Source organism: Phocoena sinus, chromosome 10 (genome assembly GCF_008692025.1).
Source record: "Phocoena sinus isolate mPhoSin1 chromosome 10, mPhoSin1.pri, whole genome shotgun sequence".
Classification (NCBI taxonomy): domain Eukaryota; kingdom Metazoa; phylum Chordata; class Mammalia; order Artiodactyla; family Phocoenidae; genus Phocoena; species Phocoena sinus.
The window spans coordinates 564373-591823 of record NC_045772.1 but is presented as its reverse complement, the minus strand read 5'-3'; the positions used below and the strand labels follow the sequence as shown (position 1 = coordinate 591823).

General features: G+C 51.9%; 1 protein-coding gene across 1 annotated transcript in view; it reads left to right on the top strand.

The window, feature by feature from the left end:
• Positions 1–27451, top strand: part of MOV10L1 (Mov10 like RISC complex RNA helicase 1) — a 44633-nt gene that overhangs the window by 7654 nt on the left and 9528 nt on the right. Inside the window, exons 4-14 of the mRNA XM_032644147.1 lie at positions 456–568; positions 991–1178; positions 4116–4259; positions 4511–4755; positions 5141–5252; positions 6557–6751; positions 10441–10555; positions 14165–14342; positions 14638–14708; positions 17786–17877; positions 27372–27430. Of these exons, the coding sequence (XP_032500038.1) occupies positions 456–568; positions 991–1178; positions 4116–4259; positions 4511–4755; positions 5141–5252; positions 6557–6751; positions 10441–10555; positions 14165–14342; positions 14638–14708; positions 17786–17877; positions 27372–27430 (1512 nt within the window). The remainder of the gene's footprint in view (positions 1–455; positions 569–990; positions 1179–4115; positions 4260–4510; positions 4756–5140; positions 5253–6556; positions 6752–10440; positions 10556–14164; positions 14343–14637; positions 14709–17785; positions 17878–27371; positions 27431–27451) is intronic.

Genomic DNA, 27451 nt, shown 5'->3' with positions numbered 1-27451 from the left:
CCTGGGTGTCCCTGATGGGGAGGGCACTCACAGTGTCTGCAAGGAGCTGGCAGAGGAGTGCCACATGCACCCGGACCTCCTGGGGCCAGGGCTGTGGGTAGAGGGCTGCCGTTCTGCCCACTTGGTTGCAGTTGTTGATGACACTTCGTTATGTTTTTCTTTGTTTGAACTTTGGGGAGTATCTGAAATCAGATGGGGTCCAGAGACTGTGCAGACCAGGTCCCCTGCCCTTGCCTTGTAGGCAGGAAGACAGGTTGGCCTGTAACAGCCTCTGCTTCGTTGGCGTGGGTAAATCTGGAAAAGAATCCAGGTGGATACGCTGGTTCCTAACAGGAACAGAGAGCACCTTTCTCAACCAGTCATGTGTGTCTCAGAGCAGAAACATAACTGCAGAGTGAATTGTACACTTTGATGTTGCATCACCAAGTAACATGCCCGGTTTCCCTGCCTTGGAGGTTTCAAGCCTTGCAAGGGGGACTGGGTGGAGGCCGAGTACTGGATCCGGCCGGGCACGTGGAGCAGTGAGGCCATCTCGGTGAAGCCACTGAGGTACAAGCGCGTGGACCGGGTAGGTGCTGAGCCTCGAGCGGCCCGGGGTCCTGGGTGCGATGGGAGGTCAGGATAAATGAGGGTCCGTCTCGGGCAGAGAAGACCCTGATGTCTTAACCGAGGTCACCGGCGGCCGGCCTGCACACTCACATAGTTAAATTCTAGGTCGCGAAGGGACGAGGAGTGTTAAAGCGTCTGATGGTGGGGATGCGTGGAGTGGGGTGTGGGCTCTGCCCTCGCTCGTAGCGACGGCTGTGGTCTGGGGAGTGGGGACTGGAACAGAGGAGGGAATTGAGGTTGCGGGTGGAGGTGTGTGCTGGGCCCTGCTCCCTGCCTGGCCGGTCCCGCTGGGGGCATTGCTCCTCCTCCGAGACCAGGCCTGAGCCTCACTGGCTGCGGCAGCCCCGTGCACACTGCCAGCGTCTGGTGCTGTGCTTGCAGGTCTGCGTGTCCAGCCTCTGTGGGAGGAACGGGGTGATCAACGACTACATCTTTTTCTCCCTGGACTCCCTGAAGCTCCCGGAAGGCTACGTGCCACAGAGGCACGACGTGGTCAGCGCAGTGGTGGTGGAGAGCAGCCAGTCGTGCTACACGTGGAGGGCCCTGTGCGTGACCCCAGTGCAGAGGCGGTGAGGAGGCGGCGGCTCAGGGGGCGGGGGCCTGGGGTGCGTCTGAGAGCCGGTTGAACAAGGCAGGTAGCAGACCGTCCAGGCCCTGAGCTGGCGGGGCTGGAGGGAGAGCCCTCCTGGGGGCTGGGGGTCCTCACAGCTGCCTGAAGGCTGAGTGAGAGGCTGCCTCTCGATCCTGGAGCTCATGGTGATGATCTCCATATTTTCGTGGGCTTTGTGTGTTGTGTTCTTTCACATGTTGGCATTTTGTAGAACACGTTGGACGTGGTCAGTTCTTTGTTTTATTTTGGCTATGCCAGTTGCGTCACGCATGCAGTACCTAGTTCCCCAACCAGGGATCGAACCCGGACCCTCTGCATTGGGAACGTGGAGTCTTACTCACTGGACCACCGGGGAAGTCCTGGTCGGTTCTTAAAATTACTGAATTTCCTGTATCTGGCTCTTCCTTCTGTGCGCCCGTGACTTCGTGCCTCCAACACGCGTGTTTATGCAGCACGGCAGGCCTCCCGAGCTCCCGCCCCGTCTCTGCTGCTCTCTCCGTAGTGCTCGTCTTAGGGAGCTCGTTACGTGGTTTCTGAAGTCATTCTGTTTATTGTCTGATCTTCTCAGCGGAGCAGATTGCTTGCAGGGAGGAGTGTCTCATGAGCCACAGGACAGGCAGGCAGGGGAGCCCCATCTCAGGAGGACTGAGCTGCCTGGCACAGCTGGGAGGGATGTGCTGGGGGCGGGGTGTGGGCAGAAGGGGAACATGGTGAGGTGGGCCCTGCCGTGACCAGGCTGTCTGGTGGACACGGCCTCCTGCCCCACGGGACCTGCTCTCCTTTTGGAGAATGACTCTGCCCGTCCTTGGAACAGCGAAGTGCGGGAGATGCATACCCTTGCCCCCTCCACCGGGAAGGCCCAGGAGGCCCGGGAGTTCTGGCTTCAGTCCGTCTGATGGGCCCAGGGATGTGAGGATGTGAGGCCAAGCAGGCGCTTGTTTGCCAGGCATCTGTGCCGGGATCTTGGAGGCCGAACCGGGGCCTCGGCTCCCTGCTGGCTCTGTGATCCTGCTGGCCGTCGGCCCTGCCCACATTGGGTATCGTCACTCGGAACCTTCTGCCACTTTAAGAGAGCTCCGTGTTGTTGGGACGCGGGCTTCCTGATCGTTGTCTTCACAGCACAGTTAACTGGGCTCCTGATGGCCGTGGGCAGGGGCGGATCGTGGGAGGGCAGCCAGGACTGGTGCAAGCTGGCCATCCAAGAGAAGCAGCTGCCATCTCATCCGCAGGGCCGGCGTGTTCGTCGGAAGGGAGTCTGGGTCCCTGTTGCCCTGTCTGTCTGATTCTTCGCAGCACTTCCCTTAACCTGCTCTGTGACTCACCGTGTTTCCAGAGGACCCGCGTCTGCCAAATGGAGTGGGTGGGGGCAGGAGCGGGGGGCTCCCTGGCAGTGGGCGGTGAGCTTCGGGTGAGCCTCCCCTGGTGGCCCGGCTGCAGTGGACTCTGGCCCCTCCAGTGAGGGGAGCTGGTCCCCGTAAGGGTGACCAGTCGGGCCCTTCCCCTGAGCTCCACGCGTCTGCCTCGAGCAGCCGTCTTCACGGGGCCAGGGAAGTCGTCACACCTTCATTTGCAGACACTGGCCGTGAGCCATCCCCAGCTCCTGTGCAGCCCCTCATCGTCCCCCCGTCAGTGCGGGGCTGGGGTGAGCGGTGGAGGGGTCGCTGGCCCGGTAAGCAGTCAGGCCCCGCATCCTGTCCGCCCAGCAGATGCCCTGTATGCTGTGGTCCCTGTACTACATCCTGACCGTGGTTTCCTCCCGTCCTGGTCCCAGCTCCACGGCGTTGGCCCCAAGTGGAGGATGCTGCCCTGCACTCGGACGCACCGTCCGGCTGCCCGCTCAAGGGTCTGAAGGACAGCGAAGTGTCGTGTGCAAAGCAGGGACCTGCACTCCTCCGGGCCAGGCCTGTAGCGGCGTCCAGCATCCCCCCTCCAGGCTCCGGGTGGGTTCCGCCCAGAACCCACAGGGGGCTCCTGACTCCCGTCTTGGTGCTCCCCTGCCTGCCCGTAAGCCGCTACGGCTGGCCGTCTGCCAGGACAGATGACCGCTCCCATGGCCGCCCCAGGCGGGGGCTGAGGCATGGCTGTCCGATCTCGGGGCGGCCCTGGCCGTGTGGATGAGGAGAGGAAGGTGGGGAGTGGGGGGCGGGCAGGGCCGTGTGGCCAGCAGAGAGTTAAGGGGGGCTGGCTGAGAGGGCGTGGCTGCTGTGGTGGAGGGTGTCTCTGGGTGGGTGAGTGCACAGGGACCAGGTGTGAAGGAGCCTGTTTCCAGATGGCACTACGGGAGGGTCAGGGAGGGCAGGAAGGAGCTGAGGGTGAGCGGTGGGCACAGCGCCCGGGCTTCATGGCAGCGTCAGGAGGACAGAGGGGGACGAATGGTCCTCCTCACGGGAGGGTGGAATCTGCTCATTTTCTAAAGATAAAAATTCTCATTTAATTAGTTTCAAATATTTTGAAGCCACACTCTTTTTCCAACGAAAGCTTAGTAGCGGGTCCCTGACGAGCAAAGCCCCTTGCGGCAGCTGGGGAGGGTCTGGGGAGGAGCACTGAACACCCTTCCCTCTGTGACCAGGGCTGGGGGGTGCGGGGGCGAGGAGTCCCGGGGCTCGGGGGGTGCACAGCTGGCGAAGGCCGCCCGTGTTCTCAGATCCCCAGAGCTCCCACCAGGGCCCTCCTCTCCTCTGGATTCAGCAGGGCTTGTTTCTTCTTCAGGGTGATCTGCTGTCTTACTCAGAAGTTCTAAGTGTCATCCTTACTTGGTCGCCTCTTTGGGGTTGGCCCCTTATCCCCTCGCCCTGTGGTTGGTGCGGCCCGGAAGGGCAGGGAAGGCAGGTGGGGCCTCAGGACACACCGCCCGCCCACGCTGACCCCGACACTGTCCTGTGGCTGCTTTATCCAGGGGCACCTCTGCGGTCCAGGAGGCTGCTGACGAGGCCTGTGGAGCCCTTTTACTGAAAAACAAAGGTGACATTGAAGTCACGAGGATGACAAATTTTGGAACGCTGAAAGAAGGAGAAAGCAAAAATGTGGTGATCTGGATAGAGTAAGTTTGCCACTCAAACAGAAGTACAAACTGTGATTTAAGAATTTCTGTAGAACCGATTTTATTTTGCTTGCTTGTTTTTCCGTTATGTATATCTTTCTAGATTTTCCACCCTGAAATAGCCTTTTTACTTATACTCATAAAAGTATTTGCAATTGCCATTCACTAGTTACACTGAATTCTGTTTTATGGTAACAGTATTTTAGCTTTAGAAATCCTATCTCTGTTCATGGCTAATTTTCCTTTTCCAGGAATAAAGGAGACATTCCTCAAAACTTAGTCAGCTGCAAGTTGGGTGGCTGGGATAAAGCTAAACAGTTCAGATTTCAGATGCTGGATAAAATCCAGACGTGCCCCGAAGTGTCTCTTGTTTCCGTTCCTGAGAAGGAGAAGAATTTTGCGGATGAAAATATTAACTCATTAGACAGCTGCAGGAAAAACAAAACCTATCAGACATTGGAGAGCAGTCTGGTGAACAACAGAGAAGCCTCTCCAGGTAGACGTTTCAGCTGTTTGCCATTGGATCAGCTGCGCGAGCCCTGTCGGGTCCGGGAGCTGGTGCAGCTGCTCCAGGGTCTGGGCAGGCTAGTGGCAGTGTTTACCCTGTGGGCTCTTTGGTCTGGACCCTTCTCTGATACTTGGGGCTAAAACAGCTGGAGAAATGCCCGGCGTGCTTTACACGAGCTGCTTCGTGCTTTACACGAGCTGCTTCCTGCAATGATTCTAAATGAGGAAGAGGATGCCTGCAGCCCCCTTGCCTGTCGCTCACCTGTCGGGGGCTTCGGCCACTCGTCTGTGTGCGATAGTCCCTTCCACCGGCACCACCACTGTCAGAACAGTTCACGTTTGGTCTAATTTTGGATTTAAATTTCATCTCCCAGATGACTATGCCTGTAAAGGAGAAAAGGAGAAGGATGTGTCACAGAAGCCCGAACCTGGTGGGCTCATCCCTCCAGGTGGAAAAACCCTGATCGTGGTTACCTGTGATGCAAAGTACGTGGCTGGAGGGTATGGAGGGAGTTGACTTCGCAGGCATCTGCACGTTTGTCTTGTTCGGTTTCACTTATGGTACTTATAGGTTGGATGTAAAAAGTATGGGTAACTATTTTGATGGGACGAAATCACAAGGAAAAGCGCTAGTGGAGAAAGTGGCTTGAGTAAGGGTACCCCCGCTGACTCCTGACTACAGAGGACGGGCACGGCCAAGCCCCCACAGCCTTGGGAAGCTGGGGCCCCGAGGCCCCTGCTGCTGCTCCCCAGGCCTGGCCTCAGCTCGGCCCTGAGACCTGCCTGCCCTTCTCCCTCCACCCAGGCAGCCCAGCCAGACACAGGCTCCCGAGCCCTCGTGGGCCCTTCCCTCTCCTGCCTCCTTCCCCGTGTCCAGAACCCCCGGCTCTGCCTGCTGGTCCCCTGTCAGCTGGGTGCTTTGGTGCAGTCCTTCTCCCCTCCCTCATCTCATCTACACTTGGTGATTTAAAATTTGTCAGAGGGTGGCTCTGATTAAATCAGCGCCTTGCTTCACGCCACGGGTGACGCTTTGAGCCAAGGGCAGTCCTCGAGTCAGTGGTTGGTGATGCAGCCCCCGTGGTGCCTCCATAACATGTGACAGTGGGGCCGGGACTCGAGCAGCAGCGGAAAGTGGGCAGAAGGCAGAGTGGGAGGTGGTGTCTCTGGTCACGTTACACAGCTCTGATTTAAACTTGGGAGTACTAGAAATATTGTTTCCATTCTTAAGCGTGAGAATTACAGACAATACCATTTCAAGTGTGTGATTTTAGCTTGGGAAAATGTTAGCATTGCTTATTTTAGAACGTCCATTTTTTCCCTCTAAAAGAATTATTAAAAGCTAAGGGTGGGCTTACCTGGTGGCACAGTGGTTAAGAATCCACCTGCCAGTGCAGGAGACACGGGTTCAAGCCCTGGTCCGGGAAGATCCCACGTGCCGCGGAGCAACTAAGCCCGTGCACCACAACTACTGAGCCCTCGTGCCACGGCTACTGAAGCCCGTGCGCCTAGAACCCGTGCTCTGCAACAACAGAAGCCACCGCAATGAGAAACCCATGCACCACAACGAAGGGTAGCCACCGCTCGCCACAACTAGAGAAAGCCCACGCACAGCAACGAAGACCCAACACAGAAAAAAATAAAGAAATAAATTAATTTTAAATTAATAATAAAAAAGCTAAGGGTGACTGGTTTGCTAGCTCTGTGACTTTCCCTGTGTGAACGAAGGGAGATTGTGTTGAACCTGCCTCTATTACTTACGACTCACACTAAACTGTGTCTTGTTTCTCCAGGAATTCTGGCCGCTGCAAGGAGCTCCTTCTGCTTTGCTTCTCCAATTTCATAATCGGGCGATTCCTTGAAGTGAACGTCGTAAGTGAGGAGGAATCACTGATAGCTGTCCGAGAACCCTTTTCATGGAAGAAGTCTAAAAGTTCCCAAGTGTTAGCTTCCACCAAAACTACAGTTGTCGTGACCATGCAGAAAAGGTACCATGAGCAGACGACAATGCAAGCCCAGATCTTGGGCTCACGGTGTGAGGGATGCACGTAGCTGCTGTTGTCGGAGGGAGGTGGACATCCTGGATAAAGGGGTGCAGCTGAGGCCCAGCGCCCACCATTGTCCTGGGGACACGCTGTGAGGGCGGTGGGGGCGGTGGGGGCTGCAGCACCCCAGCTAGTCTCAAGGTGACTCACAGTGCAGGATGTGATTTGACCCTTGCCCTCGGCTCCTGCCACCTTTCGTGTTCCCATCAGCCCAGCCCGCCCACCTCCCGAGACAGCCCGTGTCCCACGTGGGCACCCAGGGCACCAAGCAGCGAGGGGTCAGTGAGACGTGGTTGGCATGGCTTTCGAGGGCCATTCACAGCACCCGAGTGTCGCTTGTCGAGGGCAGGAGGGTTGCTTGGCTGTTTGAAGCCCATCTGAAGATGTGACACCTTTGAAAAATGAAATTAAGAAAAAGCATGTAATCTGCTAGTGACGCGTGGCTGGGGGCTTGGGGACGACCTGACTGTATCTGGGGTGTCGTCTGGAGAAAGTGCCGCGCGTCCACGCTTTCTCGTCTCCAGTTATAAATCCCAAAAGCTCTGGAAAGCAGATTCTGCTTTTTTAAGTTAGGTGCCAAAAAATCATGACCTATAGGCTGGAGAACATTCCACGACTTAGTCGTGTGGACACGCCCCCTCAGCTGCTGCCCAGAACTCACTGGGATGGCACATGCTGTTTTTCTGTGGTGGGAAGTCCTGAATCTCAGATCACATCTGACCTGGGAACAATTGAAGGTAAGGTGCTGTGGGCTTCCACTAATTCGTGGGCTGAAGGGAAATCTGTTCAAGTATTGTGTGCTTATTGACCTTTGGGGTTAGACCATTGTTTGAATCCCAGCACTGCCACCCAGAAGCTGTGCCATCTCAGGCCAGTTTCTCAACCTCTCTGAGCCTTAGTTTCATTTGTAAAGTGCTAGCCCCCCCCGCCCCACACGTGCCATTTCTGGCACTGAGCAGTCAACAGCGATCAGTAAGAACAGTCATTGGGCGTGTAAACAGTAGTTGAGTGGCTCTAGGGATGGAACCTGAACACAGGAGCAAGAAGGCACGTGGCCTGTGGGCGGCAGGTCCACATGGCTGGACTCCAGTTACAGGAGCTTTTAAGAACCTCTGGCTGTCGTTTAGTGGTGCACCAAGCGGCTTTCCCATTACAGTTTGGCTTAACTAGAGGAGTGAAATAGAGCAACAGCCCAAGTATTTAATCCTCTGGTAAGTTTTTCCCCATTGAACATTAATACATTGTCACTGTACAGGAGCGTCCCTAAAGCGAACACTCAGGACTTCCCTGGTGGCACAGTGGTTAAGAATCCGCCTGCCAATGCAGGGGACATTGATCCGATCCCTGGTCCGGGAAGATCCCACATGCCGCAGAGCAGCTAAGCCCGTGCGCCACAACTACTGAGCCTGCACTCTAGAGCCCGCAAGCCACAGCTACTGAGCCTGCATGCCACAACTACTGAAGCCTGCATGCCTGGAGCCCGTGCTCCGCAACAAGAGAAGCCACTGCAATGAGAAGCCTGCGCACCGCAACGAAGACACAACACAGCCAAAAATAAATTTAAAAAAAGAAAATGCAAGTAATCTATATTTAGAAAAAAAAGAGAGAGCACTGGGACACCATCAAATGGGTCCCAGAGGAGAAGAGAGAGGGAAAGGGGCAGAGAACATACATGAAGACATAACAGCTGAAAACTTCCCTAACCTGGGAAAGGAAACAAGACATCCAGGTCCAGGACGCAGAGAGTCCCAAACAGGATCAACCCAAAGAAGACCATGCTAAGACCCATTGTAATTAAAAAGGCAAAAATTAAAGATAGAGGACATTAAAAGCAGCACATTAGGTACAAGGGAACTCCTATAAGACAATCCGCTGACTTTTCAGCAGAAACTCTGCAGGCTAGAAGGGAGTAGCATGATATATTTAAAGTGATGAAAGGGAAAAACCTACACCCAAGAATATTCTACCCAGCAAGGCTCTCATTCAGATTTGATGGAGAAATTAAAAGCTTTACAGACAAGCAAAAGCTGAAAGAATTCAGAGTCACCAAACCAGCTTTACCAGAAATGATAAAGGGACTTCTTTTAGCCAAAAAGAAAAGACCACAACTACATACATAAAAATTACGAAAGAAAAGGCTTATAGGAAAAGGGAAATATACAGTAAAGGTAGTAAAGCCAGCCTCGTATAAGGCTAGTAATAAGGTTGAAAGACAAAAGTAGTAAAATCATATATATCCGCAATAAGGAGTTTAGGAATACACAGAACAAAAAGATGTCAAATATGATGTCAAAAGCAATAATCATGGGGCTTCCCTGGTGGCGCAGTGGTTAAGAATCCACCTGCCAATGCAGGGGACACGGGTTTGAGCCCTGCTACAGGAAGATCCCACAGCCGCGGAGCAACGAAGCCCATGCGCCACAACTACTGAGCCTGTGCCCTAAAGCCTGTGAGCCACATCTACTGAAGCCCGCGCACCTAGAGCCCATGCTCCGCAACAAGAGAAGCCACCGTAATGAGAAGCTTGTGCACCACAACAAAGAGTAGCCCCTGCTTTCCGCAGCTGGAGAAAGCCCACATGTAGCAACAAAGACCCAACACAGCCAAAAATAAAAAATAATTAAAAAAAAAAAACAATAATCATGATGGGAGGAGAGTAAAAATGCAGGGTTGTTAAAAATGCATTTGAACTTAAGAGAGCAGCAACCTCAATAACCATAGACGGATGAGTGGATGGATGAATAGATGATGACGGATAGATGGAGGGATAGATGGCTATGCACATCGTGGGGAATATAGCCAATAACAAGGTAATATATTTGCGTGGCAACATCGTAACTATGCTTACTGTGATGATCATTTTGAAATGTACAGAAATATCAAATCACCGTGTTGTGTAATAGGGAATAACAGTGTTGTAGATCGATTATACTTCAAAAACAAGCTTACAGAAAAAGAGATGAGATTTGTGGTCACCGGAGGTGGGGTTTGGCGGGGGGAATTGGATGAAGGGGGTCAGAAGGTACAAATCTCCAGCTATAAGATGAATAAGTACTAGGGATATAATGTACAGCGTGACACATGTAATGAACACGGACGGCTGTATGTTATACGTGGAAGGTGTCAAGAGAGTGATCCTGGGCGTTCCCGTCACAAGGAGATCGTTTTTTCTCTCTTTAGTTTTGTATCCATGTGAGAAGGTGGGTGGTCACTACACTTACCGTGGTCATTATTTCATGATGCATGTAAGTTAGATCATTATGCTGCCCACCTTAAATGTCTACAGTGCTGTCGGCAGTTACACGTCCGTGAAACTGGAAGGAAAAAAATAAAGCATAAGAGTTGAGCTTATTGGAAGCTTGGAAACAGTGTTTTCAAGCTCACTGGTCCCAGGGGCTTTTGGGAGTTTGGCATGTTCTTCTGCTGGAGGCAAAGCAGCTCCCGGGAGAGCGGCCCCAAAGCTAAACAGCACTTTGCAAACCACTGCCTGAGGCCAGCAGTTCACGTACCAGTTGTTTTTGGTGATTGAACCTCTGTCTTCCTGAAATAGGAAAGGATGTTTAAGTGGAAACGTCTGGGGTGAAGTACCTGGTGCTGAAGGGTTGTTTCTAACTTGCGAATCTCCTTTTAAGGAACCTGAGACGACAGCTTCCGAGTTTTCTCCCGCAGTACCCGATACCAGACAGGCTTAAAGAATGCGTGGGGCAGAAAATCGACATCCTGACCTTTCAGCCGCTACTCGCAGAGGTAGGAAAAGTGTCTCACGTGAAGTACTGATTCTTCACCACACTCGAGTTGTTTTCTGAACAAACTCAGGGTGAACCTTTGTTGGGTTCAGCCCTGGTGTGGGCTGTGTTCACCCCGGGAGCGGCGGGGCCCATCACTGTGTCCCTTTGCAGATTGTCGGGACTTTGGGGGCTGGGGGCAAAGCGGGGGTGGGGGGACCCCCTGCTCCCCCATCCCGGCCTCTCTTCTACCCCGTGGCCGAGCCTCCCAGCAGCTTTCCATTTGTGACAGAGCTCTGAGCAGCTAAGCAGGGGAACCGGGAAAAGGCCTATAGCCACACAGACCAGTGGGGGAGGAGGAGGCCAGGCCTCCCGTAGGGCTCCTCTGGCAGGTCGTCTCCTTGTCACCCTCCCTGGTGGGGCTGTTTCAGATCCGCTGGGGGAGGCCTGGTCTGAGCCTGCCCGCTGTGGCAGGTGGTGGTCAGAGCTGTGAGAAGGGGTGGACCTGCCAGAGGAGGCCAAGGGCAGGGGCAGCGCTGAGCAAGGCTGAGGCAGGGGTCCAGGGAGGGAGGGAGAGTGTCTGTTCCGCTGGCAGCGATGGCGGAGCGCGGCCCCTTTCCAGGAGGGCACTTTCCCGAGGGTTTGGGTGTCTGCTGCCTGAGGAGTGGGTGCGTGGAGTGAGGGCTGGGGCCTGTGCTGCATCAGGGCAAGGAGGGAGGAGACTGGATGGTGGCTGGAGGGAGACTTGGGGCTCGCCAGAGATTTGTGGAGGGTGAGGGAGCCCTGATCTGGGAGAGCTGGGGTGGCAGGCGGAGAGGAAAGGAGGCTTGGGAGGAAGCTGGGTGGCACCGAGGAGCACGCCTGCCCTGGGACTGATGGACAGAGTCGTCTGTCTGCTGGGCCTTGGGCCCGCGGCAGGGCTGGGCCAGAAGCTGCCCCCGGTGCTGGTGCTGCGATGCTGCCTGTGCCACCGGCCCGAGGTGCCCCACCCCAGGGTCACACTGGCGTCCTGCAGCGGGGAGGGTGCCGCAGGGGCACTGGGCACTGTCCAGGGACGGCACGACCACACAGATGGAGCAGCACCAAGGAGGGTATGTGGGCAGGACTGTGGGTTGAAAGCGGGGAGATCCGCCAGGCAGTTGTGGCAGTGATGGTTGCAGGGCCTGAACTGAGGCCGGAGCAGCAAACCAGCCCTAAAACACCTTAGAGAAGAACTTCGGGGCTGAGAAATTGAGGCCGATGTGAATGCAGCTTCCAGGACCATCGTGTGCCGGAAGCATGCCTGCACCTCTCCTGTAACGCAGCCTGGGTGCCGGGAAGGGATCTCCTCGTGAGCGTAGCAGTTACCAGAAGAAAGTGGGTGTCTTTAGCATTCGTAAGAGTATGATAGTAATGGTCATGAAAAGGTGCTGTATGGTCTAAGGTTCCAGAGTACTTGCCCCTTTGTGATTCTTTAATTCACGCATGTGTCACCCCAGTACTTCCTGACTTCCTGTGCCCTTGTAACCGCCTCCCGACGCAGGTCCCCTTCCTGGGGCTCCTCCCATCCTTCTGGGGGACCTGAGCATCCCCTGCAGTGGTTGGTCTGTCAGCCTTGCGGGTCTCGCCCGGTCTTGACCTCTGGGCAGGCGCTGCAGAGACGTCCTCCCTCCTGGCGTTTCTCCGGGGGCTCTGCTTTCCTTCTCACCTTGGTTCTTTTGCACAGAGTCTGTTTTTTTCTAGCTCCTCTTAGGATTTTCTTTTTTTCACTAGTTTTAAGGAATTTAATTTACAGTGTGAGTTGCTGTAGTTTTCTTCACGTTCCTTGGCTTGGGTTTTTTGAGCTTACTGGAGAAAGTGAATTTACGGTTTTTCTCAAATTTCAAAGTTCTTGGCCATTCCGTCTTCAAGTATTCTTTCTGCCCCGCTCTCCACGTTCCCATTACATGTGTATGAGGCCACGTGAAGTTGCCCCACAGCTCACGGCTGCTCCGTTCATTTCTCTTCGGTCTCTTTTCCTCTGTGTTTCATTCTGAGTAGTTTCTGTTGCTGTGTCTTCGAGTTCACTGATTTTTTCTTTTGCAGTGTGCAGTCCCATCCAGTGTTTTTTTTGTTTTGCTTTTTTTTTTTGCAGTATGTAGTCCTCTCACTGCTGTGGCCTCTGCCGTTGCGGAGCACAGGCTCCGGACGCGCAGGCTCAGCGGCCATGGCTCACGGGCCCAGCCGCTCCACGGCACGTGGGATCCTCCCGGACCGGGGCACGAACCCGTGTCCCCTGCATCGGCAGGCAGACCCTCAACCACTGTGCCACCAGGGAAGCCCCAGTATTTTTTTATGTCAGACATTGTTGATATTATCAGACATTGTTGATGTTATATCCACAAGTTCAATTAGGTTCTTTTTTTATATTTTCTGTCTCTACTTAATATGCTTAGTCTTTCCTCACCTTTGTTTTCTTCAGTTTTTTTTTCCTCAACTTTTTGAATGTATGTAGTACAGTTACAACAAGTGTTTTAATGTTCTTGTGATACTGGTTACATCACAGGTGTCATTTTTGGTTCTGTCTCTGTTGATAGGTTTTCCTCCTCATTATGGGTTGTAGCTTGTGCTTAGTTCCGTGCCTGGCCATCTTTGTTTGGACACTAAACATTCTGGATTTTACCTTGTTGGGTATTTCATATTTTTCTGTTCTTGAAAATATTTTTGAACTTTGTTCTGGGATGCACTTAAGTTACTTGGAAATGGCCAGATACTTTTAAGCCTGGCTTTAAAGCCTTGTTAGGGGCTTCCCTGGTGGCACAGTGGTTGGGGGTCCACCTGCTTATGCAGGGGACGTGGGTTTGTGCCCCCGTCCAGGAGGGTCCCGAGTGCCGCGGGGCGGCTGGACCCGTGGGCCGTGGCTGCTGGGCCTGTGCGTCCGGAGCCTGTGCTCCGCAACGGGAGAGGCCACAGCAGTGAGAGGCCCGCGTACCACAAAAAAAGAAGTCTTGTTAGGAGGGACCAGAGTTGTTTCTAATATAGGGCTGATTTCTTCTGAGTACTCTACCCAGTGCCCCTTTATCCGAAGCCTTTCCATTTGGGCTGGTGGGACCCACAGCATTCTCAGCCCTGTGTGAGTTCTGGGATTTGTTACCTCCAACCCAGTGGTTCTCAAGAGGTGAACTTTCCTCCCAGGAGACATTTTTGGTTGTCACGACTGAGAGTGTGAACAGCATCTAGTGGGTGGAGGCCAGAGATGCTGCTAAACACTGTGCAGTGCCCGGGACAGCCCTGCCCCAGAGACCGGTCCACCCCGGTGTCAGAAGTGCCGAGGCTGAGGAGCCCCGTTCTGCTCCCATCACGTGCATCTCCCTATCCGATGTGGTTTCTCACGCTCGTGTGCTGACCTCTGCACGGTGGAGGGCTCACAGGTCTGCCCCGGGCTCGCTCTGAGCAGAGCTTGGAGGCTCTGTCTGATAGGAGCTGGGCGGTTGGGGCTTCACTCAGATGGTTCCCCATCTCAGGGCCACTGCCCTGAGCTGCCCAGTCGTCAGTGTTTGAAGGCTGTTTCGTCTGTCCGTGGGACTTACCCACCCCAGAGCTGCTGGCTTCCTGATGTGGGTGTGTGTGGAGTGGTCCTCAGCACTCGCTAACTTGCTGGCTTCTTTTTCAGCTTTTGAACGTGTCAAATCACAAGGAGAAGTTTTCAACTTTGCTCTGGCTTGAGGAGATTCATGCAGAAATAGAACTGAAAGAGTATAGTATGAGTGGGGTCACCTTGAAAAGAAACGGGGACTTGCTGGTTCTGGAGGTCCCAGGATTAGCTGAAAGTAGACCTTCTCTTTACACAGGTAGGTTTGTTACGTGTCATGTTTTCCTAGATGGACTAGAAACATTGAACCACAGTCAGGAAGAAGAATGTTTTTAACTGGCAACGCAGTAGTCACACTGATTTTCTTTGCTTTGGGTTATAATTTCACTCAGAACTTGGCCAGCCTCTCTCTCTTCACACTGACGTGATTTTAAGCTGTTGATCCCAGTAATGTTTTTGTCTTACTCCACTTCTTCAGAGTGTTTGATTTTACAGTACAGCAAAAAAAACTTATTGATTTTGTAGTTTTACACGAGGTAATGTTTTTTAACTAGGTGATAAACTGATTTTAAAAACTCAAGAGTACAGCGGACACGTCATCGAGTACATCGGCTATGTGACTGAGGTGAGAGGCCACAGTTAGTTCATGTTGGGCTAGCCCAGCGGTTGCAGAGGTAAACTTCCTGCCTCAGCTCGGGGTGGGGGTCCCCTGGTGTTGATGGTATTTTGGAAAATTTGAGGATCAAATGAATATTTAAATAAATGTGATGTGTAAAGACATCAGTTTCAGCCGTGTGAAACACACTTACCTGTTGAGTACATCACATATAAGGCGTGCATTTAGTCAGATTCGGCGTTCTGAACATGTTCTAGGAGAGAGAGCCTGTGAAGGAAAAACACACCTACGCATTGAACGCTCTGGTGTCTCCACGGGGAAGGCTGTGTTGGTCTAAGGCCCCGTGCCCATGCGGCTCTGAGCGCGGCCAGGGCTTCTCCAGCTACTCTCCCTGCTCCCTGCCGGGCACAGCGCAGGGACAGAGCTCGGGGGCCGCGTGGAGGGACCCACGGAGCCCGCATGCTGCCTGATGTGGGAACTGGGGCACCGAAGCCCCGAGCCGGGGTTGGGGGGTACGAGGACCAGCAGAGTCTCCCCCGAGGGTGGGGCCGGGCCCTCTCTGGGGCAGCAGGCGATGTGCCCCCGGGGACGAGGGGAAGACGGGCATGAATAAGCCAGTGTGGAGACTCGTTCATCTCCTCGAGAAGACGAGGAAGTGGCATCTGATCACCGTAAAAGACAGCAAAGATGTTGTTAGTGGAAAGGGCCCAGAAAGCGTCTCCAAAGGCGAGAAGCTGTGAGCACATCACAGGGGCGGCCGCTCCAGGCTGGGAAAGGCGAGAGAAGAGGCCGTGAGCACATCGCAGGGGCCGCCGTTCCAGGCTGGGGACTCGGACTCCGCAGACCTCGCCGTACGGGCTGCCGGGGCGCCAGCCAGGACCACAGCATCACACGAGCCCGCTGGGGCCGATAGAAGCAGAAGAGGTGGTGTTTTGAGTCGAGTGGGCCTCTCAGGTGGGCGAGCTGCGCCTGGAGAACAAGGTCGGGGTGCAGGCTGGTCCGCGGCAGTAGTGTGCCCCCGCCTGGCCTCATGGTAGTGTTGCTCCCACCGAGTCAGAGAAGCCTGGACGCGGATGCTCCCACCACCCTCGAGACAGGATGCGCTGTCCCCATGCCCCAGGCCGCTGGACCAGGCCTGAAGGTCAGGCGAGCCTCTTAGGCCTCGCGTGTTGTGGTTTACCCAGAGTAAGTCGCCGCCCTGGAGGGCGTGTGTCCTGGGCACCGGAAGCCTCCCTGCCCGCACAGGCATCCACGTCACTCTCTCCCTTCAGAAGCGTCTTGCTCCTGCCTGACGTCCTGCACTGACCCAGTTCTGCAGACAAGGCCCTCACCCCCCGAGGGCGCAGTCCCACGTCCCTCTCTCAGCACTCCCCGCACAGGGCCAAGGCCCCGTCTCGGGACGCGCCTGTCCCTGTGCTGCTCGGGTAGTGCTCAGGGCCCGTGACCATGGCCACAAGGGCCCACGTCTGGGAAGGGAGGGAGAGCACGGGGGGGGGCGGGTGTGGGTAGGGGGTTTTCGGGGTGTTTGTAGAAAGATGGCCACAGCTGCAGCTCTTGTCGCCTGTGAAAGCAGAGCCGGGATTTCCTGGGGCAGGAGCTCACTCTCCTTGGTGACAGGTGGCCTGGCCGGGTGCCCCCTCCACTGCAGGGCAGGAGCCACTCAGCCTCAGCTAGAGGGCCCATCACCCTCCCCAGCGTGAGACCCCCTAGCTGTTGGCAAGGGTGTGAGTAGCCCAGAATGGCCAAGTGACCATCTCAGCTTCCAGAGAGTAGACCAGTTGTGCCCTTAGGACTGCCCTGTGCACTAAAACCTCAGAAGAAGCAGGACCAGCGATCTCAGGGGTGAGGCCCCCTTGGCCCGACTCCCAGGCTGGCGAGTCCAGAGCTGAAGCTGCCCTGCCGACCTTCCCGCGGGACCGTCCGTGAAGCTGGCCGCTCCTGAGTGATGGGTGCCCGCTAAAGCTGTCCTGTCTCGGGTCTTGGCCGTTGCTTTCTGTGATTCTCCGGAACCCCGTGGCCAGCGCAGTGGCCTGGGTGCCATGAAGGCACCGGGGCCCTCAGGAGCGCCCCCGGATGGTGGGGCAGGCAGAGCGTGGTGCTTCGGGGAGCGGGGGGGGGGGGGGATGGAAGGTTCCTTGAGCTGAGCCAGCACTGCCCCTGGCCCACCCGCACCTCTGCAGAGGGCCTCCCTGTCTGCTGGGAGCAAACAGGTCGCTTGTTCCCTTCTCTCCGAGTTTAGCTCCATAAGCAGAGTTTTTGTTTCTAAATGCTATTTGACTCATGAAAGCTGCCCTGTTGTGTAGTTTTATGTTATCTTATGCTTGCTTATCTTGGTTTTCCCAGGTTTTTTTTTTGCATGGTTTTTCAAATTTCTGTAAATGATAGCATCAGTAGATGATGTCCTTGGGGCCTCAATCTGTTGATAGCAATTCAAGTCAGTCCTCACTGCTGGTGGTTTCCTTGTGTGCCTGATGGTCTGTGATTACAGATTCATTTTCATTTGTCTTAACTCTGGGAAACCCAGGACCCTGTGCTGGGCTTGCTTTCCTTTTAAGGGGCTTGTGTTTGCTTCTGCCGGGAGCAGGGGGTACTGTGAGCCTCACGTCGCAGCCTCTGCCCTTGCTGGCCCCCAGCTCTTGGGAGGCCCCGCTGCCTAGTGTTCCGTCCTGTCTCAGCTCCTCTCAGCGTGGGGTTTCCTTCCTGCGCCTCTGAGGATTCTTATGCAGGACCTAGCTTTGGCTGGAGGGTCCCTGAATGTCTGCTTCCCTGTCCTGATGGGGGAGGGGGGCTCATGGCCGGCACCCCCTGCTCTTTGCGGTCGATCATGTGTCTCCTTCAGAGGTGGCGACCTGTCTTGCACACCCTGTGTTCGCGAGCCCGCACGCCCGGCGGAAGCGTCGGCAGGTGTGCTGCTGGGGGCGGGGGCGGAACAGTGTGGTGACTGAGTCCTTTCCCATCATCTTGTACTCATTTCAGCTCAGATCTGTAGGCTGAATGCTTCATGATGAGTTGCTGAGCGTGAATAGGAGATTGTCCCAAGAAATCAAGTACGTAGTATAAAAAGGAAATGATTGTTTTATTTTTAGATTCATGAAGAAGATGTAACCCTTAAACTTAATCCAGAGTTTGAACAAGCATATAACTCTGAACCTATGGATGTGGAATTTACATACAACAGGTAACGCTTCCAGAGCCTCTTCCTTCTGGGTGGGCAGCTGTCTCACCTTCCTCGGTCCCTTGATACCTAGGGGGCGGCATGCGTGCTCGTGGGTTGTGAGCGGGCTCCCTGCACCCGTGTCACATGCCTCTGGTCACAGCTTTGTCACCAGCTGTTTGGTAAGCGTTTGCATGTCGGTTCCTTTTTGGATCTTAGTGAGAATCCGTGGTCCCTCACATGCCGTCACCACCAGCCGCTCCTCCTCCACCTCACTCGTCACGTGTCACGAGGCGGGGGCACCACCACCAGCTGTCTCTCCCCCTCCTCCACCAAGCCCCCACCATTAGCTGGGATTTTGTGTTTCTCTCTCCTTTACTTTTTAAAACAGAAGTTGGTGTGTTTGCACACAGACACACAAGCGGGCAAGTGTTTGCGTTAGTTGCAGCTGTTTTGCACTTGCCGCCTGTGGTCTGGAGCTGTGGGTTTGCTGACACAAGGTCTGCGGGCTGTGTCCGCAGTCTCCTTGTGCCCCACCGGGCACGTGTCTGCCCTCCTGCCGGTGGGCACAGCGCTGCCCGCGCTCTGGCGGCTACTGTGGACACCCGCTGTCTCCTCGTGCACACCCACCCCCAGGTTTTCTTGGCTGCGCACTTCGGGGTGGGCTCGGGGTTTGGGGGATGCTAATGTTCCAGCTGTACACGTGGTGGCAGAAGTGCCCCACAGGCTCAGGGTCTGTAATGCCCTCCCGAAACCTGATGTGAAATCCTCGGCGTGTGCCCGCCTGGTAGGTGTGAGCTGTGTCTCGCTATGGTCTTGATGTGTGTTTCTTTGACTACTTCTAAGGTCAAGAGTCCCCCTGTTTATTGGCTGTAAAATTCCTTCATCTGTGAAATGCTTCCTCATGTCTTTTATTACTATAATTTGATTTTTTAAATTATTTGTAGCTGTCCTTTCTGTATCCTTTATGCTAGACTATTCTTAGATACACCTGTTACAGACAGCGTCTCTGGGTTTGTTACTTGTCTTTTCACTTTCTTAAAATATCTTTTGAGTAACAGAAGGTGGTAGTTTTAAGATAGTGGGATTTATCAGGGTTTTTGTATACTAGTGCTTCTTGTGTTTTGTTTAAGAACTCTTTCAGTGTTTGGGCTGCAGCCAGGTTGGAAGGTGTTGTAGGTGAATGGATGGTGCAGGCGTGGAGTTGGCCCTTCAGAAGGGTGTTTGGCTGGGAAAGCAGAGAAGGCAGGACAGAGAGATGAGTGAGGAGGAGGCGCCCAGGGTCCGGGCGGCCTTGCCTGGTTTGCTGCTGACAGTGAGAGGAGCCAGCACCGCTCGTGTGAAGCCAGTGAGGTGGGTGTGGCGACCAGGCAGCAGGAGTGACGCATGGGGTCGCGGGCTCCGGACCCGGGCCGAGGCTGTGGTCTTTGGCAAAGGCACACGTCCTCCATTGTGCTGGGCACACATGAGATGGGAGCCGATGGTGAGTGGGAATTTGTAAGGGCTCCTTGTCGCTCTAGGACGTGAGGTGAGGATGTTTGCAGAGAAAGAAGAGGATGTGGACCTGGGGCGGGGGCGGGGGCAGAGGAAACACTGCTGCAGTCGGTGCAAGAGCCGCCCGACGGAAGGACACGGGCAGGTGGGCGGACGGATGCGCCGTGGGGCGTGAGCCTAGGAAGAAGCCAGAGGGCCGTGGGGCTGAAGACCACCGGGCAGTTTCCTGACCCAGAGTGTTGGAAAGACAGGAAGTTGAGGTCGAGGCAGGATGTCGGAATCTGAGTTCAGAGGGGATGCTGTCTGCAGCCGTCCAAGTGGGGAGCGAGGCGGGAACGAGGGCCAGTGGCTGCTGCTTCCGCACAGAGGGTTTGCTCACCCCACATAAGTTTTTGGTGGTTTTGCATTAAGTTACTCAAAATCAAGCGATTTCACACTTTAAAAAATCTGTATTTACCACTTATTTTGACAAACGGAAGGACTGGGCGGCACCGCAGTGCAGCAGGAGGGACAGAGCCAAGAGGCCGGGCCCTCTGGACGGGCGGACGGCTGCACCTTTATGCTACGTGCAGGCATTTTTCCTTTTTTAGAAAGTAGGCTTACTGAGAGGTAGTGAACGTAAAGTAATCTATGCCTGTTTAAAGCGTGCGGCTTGGCGGTGCTGGCATTTGTGCCCCGTGAAACGGGCTTCACGGTGAAGACGGCAGGCAGGTCTGGCACCGCAGGGGTTTCCTGCTGCCCTTGTCTTCCTTCTCCGCGCCCCAGCTCCCAAGCACCACACATTAGTTTGCATTTTGTAGCATTTACGTGAGGACCTACTCCTTTTTGCCTGGCATCTTTCACTCAGCTTAATTACTTTGAGATTCAGCCTTGCTTTTGCATGAATTCATTCCTTTCTATGACTGAGTAATGCTCCATTATAAGAACATACCCAAGGTTACTAATCCAGGCATCTGTGGGTGGACGCTGGGTTGTTTGCAGATCTGGCTGTTAGAAGTGAAGCTGCTGTAAACATCCGTGTGGACAGGCATTTTGATTTCTCTTGGGTAAGCGCCTGGCAGTGCCATGGCTGCACACGGCAGCAGGTGTACACTGAGCTTCCTGAGACACCGCCAGACTCTCCTCAAGTGGCTGCACTGCTTGTGTTCCCACCGTGCTCCCCACGTGCACAGCCCCTGGGGTGCTCGGTGGTTCCTCCTCAGGCTCGGTGTGCAGTGAGGGCTCACCTTGCTGTGATGACCGACGCCGAGCGCCTCCTCCGCTCGCTGGCCGGCACTCGGCCTTCGTGAAGGTGCCCGCTCAGGTCTGTGGTTCTGTATCGTTTGCTTTATTGTTGAGTTTTCAGGGTTGTTCACATATTCTCAGTACAAGTCCTTTATCAGGTATGTTTTTTGCAAATATTTTCTCAGACTGTGGCTTGTATTTTCATTTTTAGCAGTGCCTTTTGAAGAGCAGGAATTCTTAATTTTGATGACATTCAGTTTATCGGTTATTCTTTCATGGATCATGCTTTTGGTGACGCATTTAAGAAGTCTGCCAAACTCAAGGTCACAAAGATTTTCTCCTACATTTTTCTCTAGAAATTTTGCAGCTTTAAGTTTTACATTTAGGGCTGTGATCTGTTTCAAGTTAATTTTTACAAGTGATGCAAGGTATGGATTGATTTGGCAGGGGCTGTCCAGTTGTCCCAGCACCATTTGTTGAAAAGACAGACTGTCCTTTGTCCAGTGAGTGACCCTTTCACCTTTTTGAAAACCAGTTGAGGGGATATATGTATACATATAGCTGATTCACTTTGTTCTGCAGGAGAAACTAACACAACATTGTAAAGCAATTATACTCCAATTAAAATACATATATTAAAATACTTAAAGGTTTATAAAAACCAAAAAAAAAGAAAAGAAAAGAAAGCCAATTGGCCTACGCATGTGGATCTATCCCTAAGCTGTCCATTCTGCTCCACTGGTGCGTCTGTCAGTCTTGCAGCCTACACCACAGAGTCTCGGTCACTGTGCCTTTGTGATAAGTCTTGAAATCTGGGAGGGCACGGCCTCCACTGTGTCCCTCTCTTGCAGAGTTGTAGCTGTTCCAGATCTTCGGTATTCCCATGTGGATTTTAGAATCCGCCTGTCGGTTTCTACAAAAAGCCTCTTGAGATTCTGATCAGGACGACATTGACTCTTTAGGTCCACTTAAGGGAGAATTGACATCTTTTTTTTTTTAATTGAAGTATAGCTGATTTACAATATTGTTTTAGTTTCAGGTGTACGGCAAGGTGATTCTGTTATATACAGTTTATATTTTTTTCAGATTCTTCTCCTTTATAGGTTATTAGAAGATACTCGACATAGTTCCCTGTGCTATACAGTAGGTCCTTGTTGGCTGTCTGTTTTATGTATATAGTAGTATGTATTTGTTAATCCCAAACTCCTAATTTATCCTTCTCCCCTCTCCCTTTTGGTAACCATAAGTTTGTTTTCTATGTCTGTGAGTCTGTTTCTGTTTTTGGTAAATAAATTCATTTGTATTACTTTTTAGGTTCCACATATAAGTGATATCAAATAATATTTGTCATTGTCTGTCTGACTTCACTTAGTACGATAATCTCTGGGTCCATCCATGTTACTGTAAGTGGCATTACTTCACTCTTTATGGCTGAGTGGTATTCGGAGAATTGACAGCTTAATATTGAGTTTTCTAACCCTTGGAAATGGTATATCTCTCCATCTAGTTAGGCAATTTTTCATTTCTTTAGGCAGTGCTTTGTACTTTTCACTGTACAGGTTTTGTATATCTTTTGTCAAATTTGTCCCTGACTCTTTAAATGCAATTGATGTTTGTATATTAATCTTGTATCCTGCCAGCTTGCTAAACTCACTTGATAGTTCTAGTAGCTTTTTACAGATTACATAGGATCTTCTGTGTATAGAGTAAAATCATGTATTCAAGTAAAGACAGTTTTGCTGCTTCCTTTCTCATCTGGATGCATCTTGTTTTTTCTCGCCTCGCACTGGCTAGAGCCTCCAGAATGGTGTTAAGTAGGAAGTGGCGGGAAGTGGCGTCCTTGCCTTTTTCCTGATCTGAGGCCAGTAGCGTTCACTCTTGAACCATCTAGTGCTGTGTGGGCTGCAGGTTTTTGTATCTGGCCATGTCAGGTTAAGGAGATAGACTCCTAGTTTGCTGAGATTTATTTAATCAAAAATGGATATGGGATTTTGTCAAATGCTTTTTCTATATCTATTGAGATGATCATGTGGGTTTTCAGCTTTGGTCTATTAAGATAGTTACATTGATTGTAAAATCAACTTTGCATTCTTAGAATAAACGCTGCTTGGCCGTAATTTCCTTTTATATATTGTTAGATCTGATTTTCTAAAATTGTATTAATTTTTTCGTCTATGTTCATGAGGAATATTGGTCTTTAGTTTCTTGAAGTATCTTTTTCTGATTTTGGTACGAGGTAACACTGGCCGCACAGTAAGTTGGAAGGTGTCACCTCCTCTTCCATTTTCTGGGACAGTTTGTGTAGAATGGGTATTACTTATGTTGACAAAAATATTAATCAGTAGTCAATCTAAGACAAATGAAGAATTTTATTTGAGCTAACCTGAGGATTATAACCTGGGGGACAGTCTTTCAGAAGCTCTGAGGACTGTTCCCAAGAGGTAGGGAGGAGACCAGTATAGGTGTGATTTTGAAGGGGTGCGTGCAACCAAGCACACAGCTTGGTGGGAGGTCACTGCAATTCACACGGAACAGATGCCTTAGCTAATGGTTTTAGTGCTTTTCTAAACATGGGAAGAAGCAGAATACTGGGTTTATAAATTTTCTCCTGAAAATATCTAACTATCTGGGGACCAGTTCTGCCAGTTTTCCCAGAGCACAAATGCTTCATCCTTATCGTCCCTGAATTCCTTTGGGGATGTACTGTGCAGTGGTTAGCGACTTGATTCTTGGAGAACTGGAGGGTGGACAACATTTTTTATGTTACAGCCCCCTCCCTTTCAGTCTTAATTTCAGCCGAGGTTTGGGAGGCACTTAGCGACCGTTCTGTCCCATGGTGCTAGGAATGCTCACTCCCAGCTCAGATGGGGATTTCATTGCTGGGCCCTCAGTGTGCTGGACTAGGCCCTGCTAACAGTATAGCCCAAAGCCTCCGGACCGCCTGTCGCTCTAGTCATTTGTGGTCCAGGAAATGGTTCCCTCTGGTTGCTTCTTCCCACATCTAGAGTTACTCTGCTGCAGTCATTGAGCTTATGGAACTATGTATTTGGTCAATTGTTTCAGGTCACCTAGTCGTCATTATTTTTATCGGGGGCTCAGTCACACATTTGGTAATGCAGGAAGCAATAATCTTGTTGTTAGGAAGAATAGGAAGAATACAGGTAATAGAGCTGGTAACACTAATAAGGTCATAGGTATTTAAGCTGAGAACTGCCATTCACTGCAGCCCAGAGTCTCCCCAGGTCGTCTGACCTGTCTGTTCTGCACCAATCACTGTCTTTAAGGGAAACGACACATTGGCCTTGTCCGTAAAGTCCACCAAAGATGTCTGCACGTGTACAAGGTGAGTGGTGGGTTACCGTGACCCCTCACAGGACTGAGAAAGGAATGTTATCTTCTAAGGAGTTACATGGCTGGCTCCAGAAGGAGAAAAATCAGTCTTTGGTTGAGCAGGTATTTCTGCCATGGGGGAGGTCAGGTTAACACGTAACGCAGATGCAGGTACACACTAGTGGGGAGGGAGGAAGCCAAAGGGCAGAGAACAAGTTTGTGTTTAAATTTTTCTTGTCTCGGGCTTCCCTGGTGGCGCAGTTGTTGAGAGTCTGCCTGCCGATGCAGGGGACACGGGTTCGTGTCCCGGTCTGGGAGGATCCCACGTGCCGCGGAGCGGCTGGGCCCGTGAGCCATGGCCGCTGGGCCTGCGCGTCCAGAGCCTGTGCTCCACAACGGGAGAGGCCACAAGAGTGAGAGGGCCGCCTACCGCAAAAAAAAAAAAAAAAAAAAGAAAAATTTTTCTTGTCTTGCCTTAAAATATGACTTTCATCAGTTCTTCCTTAAATGCTTGGTAGAATTTACCAGCAAAACCTTCTAGATCTGAAGTTTTCTCTGTGGGAAGCTTCCTGACTACAAATTCAGTTTCTTTAGGAGATTAAGAACCTTAGTTTCTTGCCACGTGGACTCTGGTAGTGTGTGTGTCTTTACGGATTTGTGCGTTTCATCTGCGTTATCTAATGTATTTGTGTGAAATTGCTCATGATATTTCCTTATTGTTCGTTTAGTGTTTGTAGAGTCTTTGCTGACGTTACCACTCTCGTTCCCAGGACTGGCAACACGTCTGCCCTTTCTTTTCCTGTCAGTTTGGCTAGAGCTTTGTCGGCTTTACTGATCTCATTGAAGGATGGACTTCCAGCCTCATCAGTATTCTCTCGTGTGTTTCTGTCTCTAGTCTGTCGGGTTTTTGGGGGGTTTTTTTGGCTGCACTGCGTGGCTGGTGGGGTCTTAGTTCCCCAACCAGGGATCGAACCCGGGTCTACGGCAGTGAAAGCCCATGTCCTAACCACTGGGCCACCAGGGTACTCCCAGTCCGTTGGGTTTTGCTCTGGTCTTTATTATCCCTGCTGGACCTTTAGGCTCTAAGCTTCTTCCTGTCACAGACAGTGAAGCAATAAACATTCTTACATCTTTGTACCATGATGGTAAAAACAGGGAGAATTGTCATCTTTGCCGTATGGGGTCTAGGAGAGTTTCCTTTAAGTCCTCTTTTCTTTCTGTTCTTTGTCCTCCTTTGGAATCCTTGTCTGTCGTGTTAGCTCCCACCCAGCTGCTTTACTTTTCTCTCGTGGCTTGCATCTCCGTGTCTTTGTCTTGTTTTTTGTTTTAGTAAATACTGCTGGTATTTTACCATCTAGTGTCTTGCTGTCCTTCCGATTAATTGTGTTAAGGAATTTTAAGGGTCAGTTTCTATTCTGAGCTATTACATTCATTTCCTTTTTGGCATTTCTTGAGATAATAATTTTTTGTTCAGCCTATTCAGGAGATGGATATTTCGACTGGATAACTTTCTGTCGAACCTTTCTTATAGGCCTAAGATGAAAAACGTGGTGTTCTGTGTGGTGACTTCCTCCCGTAATGTGCTCCAAGGGTTTCCTGGGAACGTTTGGCTCCTGTTTTCACGCTGTTTCACGCTCTTAGGGGTAAGGTGCTGGGCTGCAAGTTGGCGGGACATCTGGTTGCCTCAGGCGTTTTAGAGTCTTTGTTATGGTGACTTCCCACTGGAAGGTTTCTTCCTCTTTAATTCATCTGCTTTAAGTTGTCTTTTCTTTCTTGGAGTCACAGCCTTGCTAAGTCCTAGGAGGATCTTTTCTCGTTGCTGCTCCTCTTGAGAGGAGTTTATTGTATCCCAGGGGTGATGGGGCTGCCAGGAGCCTGGGGCCCTGCAGGTGAGGCTCCCGTACACGCCCACAGAACGCTGCGCTGTGGGAGCGGGTCCTGACGGTGACCTGCATTTTCCGGAAATCCGGAAATCCACCTGTGGCCGGAGTTCTGAGGTGGCTTGAACCAGCTCTCGTGCCTTTGCTTGTTCGAGGCCAGATGCTCCTTTCCGAGCATTCTCTTCTTTTGTGCTTTGGAGCTTTGGTCATCTTGTTCCATTGAAGGTGGAATTTTATTTTCCATTTTTTGTTCTTTTTGTTGTGTTAAAATACAAGAGAACAGGGACTTACCTGGCGGTCCAGTGGTTAAGACTCCACGCTTCCACTGTAGTGGGCACAGGGGTTCTATCCCCGATCAGGGAACTAAAATCCCGTTTGACGTGCGGCAAAGCCAAAAAAAAAAAAAAAAAAATGGAGAACAGGCCCACAGTGGAGTCGCTTATACTAAGCCCCACGTCACCAAACTGAGGTTTTACTGAATTGCAGTCTTGGCTGTCCCAGAAATGGAATTGTGAACCAGTCAGCCAGGAACCCCCTGATTAGCGCTGGGGGGTCGTCTCCCTGAATGACCCCTGCCTTCCCCTCAAGGACAGTGACCTTTGCCCCAACCCGCCTTTTGGCCTAAATCACTCCTGTCCCTGGTCCCTTCTACCTATAGACGTCTTTCATTTTGAACATCTCCTCAGAGCTCTTCTGTCTGCTAATGGGATGCTTTACTGCCTGACTCGAATCAATTTTTGCTCTAATAAACTTAAAATTTTTTTTTAATCTTATTTTTGGCTGTGTTGGGTCTTTTCTATAGAGATTCCCCGTCTGCTCAACCATTATGTCCATCTTTAAATCTTAAATGTATTTATAACAACTGTTTTGAACTTCTTGTATGCTAATTGAGTGTCTAGTTCATTTCTGGGTCTGTTTCTTTTAACTTTTCCCATGAGGATGCTTCTTATTTTCCTGCTGTTTTGCTTGTCTAATAATTTTTTAATTTATTTAATTTATTTAGTTTTGGCTGCGTTGGGTCTTTGTTGCTACGCACGGGCTTTCTCTAGTTGCGGCGAGTGGGGCCTACGCTTCGTTGCAGTGCGCGAGCTTCTCATTGCGGTGGCTTCTCTTGTTGCAGAGCGTGGGCTCTAGGCGCGTGGGCTTCAGTAGTTGTGGCTCGTGGGCTTAGTTGCTCTGCAGCATGTGGGATCTCCCCGGACCAGGGCTCAAACCCATGTCCCCTGCATTGGCAGGCGGATTCTTAACCACTGCACCACAAGGGAAGCCCCAATACTTAGCATTTTTAACATGCTTCAGTTTATTTTTTTACTGTGGTTCTGAGTAAATTTCACAGGAGTGAATCTTTACCATCAAAGTTATTTTCCTATTGATGCAGCTCTGACACTTCACAGGCTGTATTTCCTCTTTTTTCTACTTGTCCATTTTATACATTAAAACAGGAATATTCCCAGAAAGGAAGGTATCCCTGCTGTCCTGACAGGTGTTGAGAGTTTTCTCGTAAAACTCCTGCTGGTTCCTCCAGCCTGGTCTCATGTGAGTGTTTCTTAAGGGTCCCAGGGTGCTGACCCACATCACTCTCTCCCACAGGACCACCAGCAGACGGTGTCACTTTGCACTTGAACAAGTTGTCCACTTGGGCGTAAAAGGTATTAACTTTTGTGGAATGA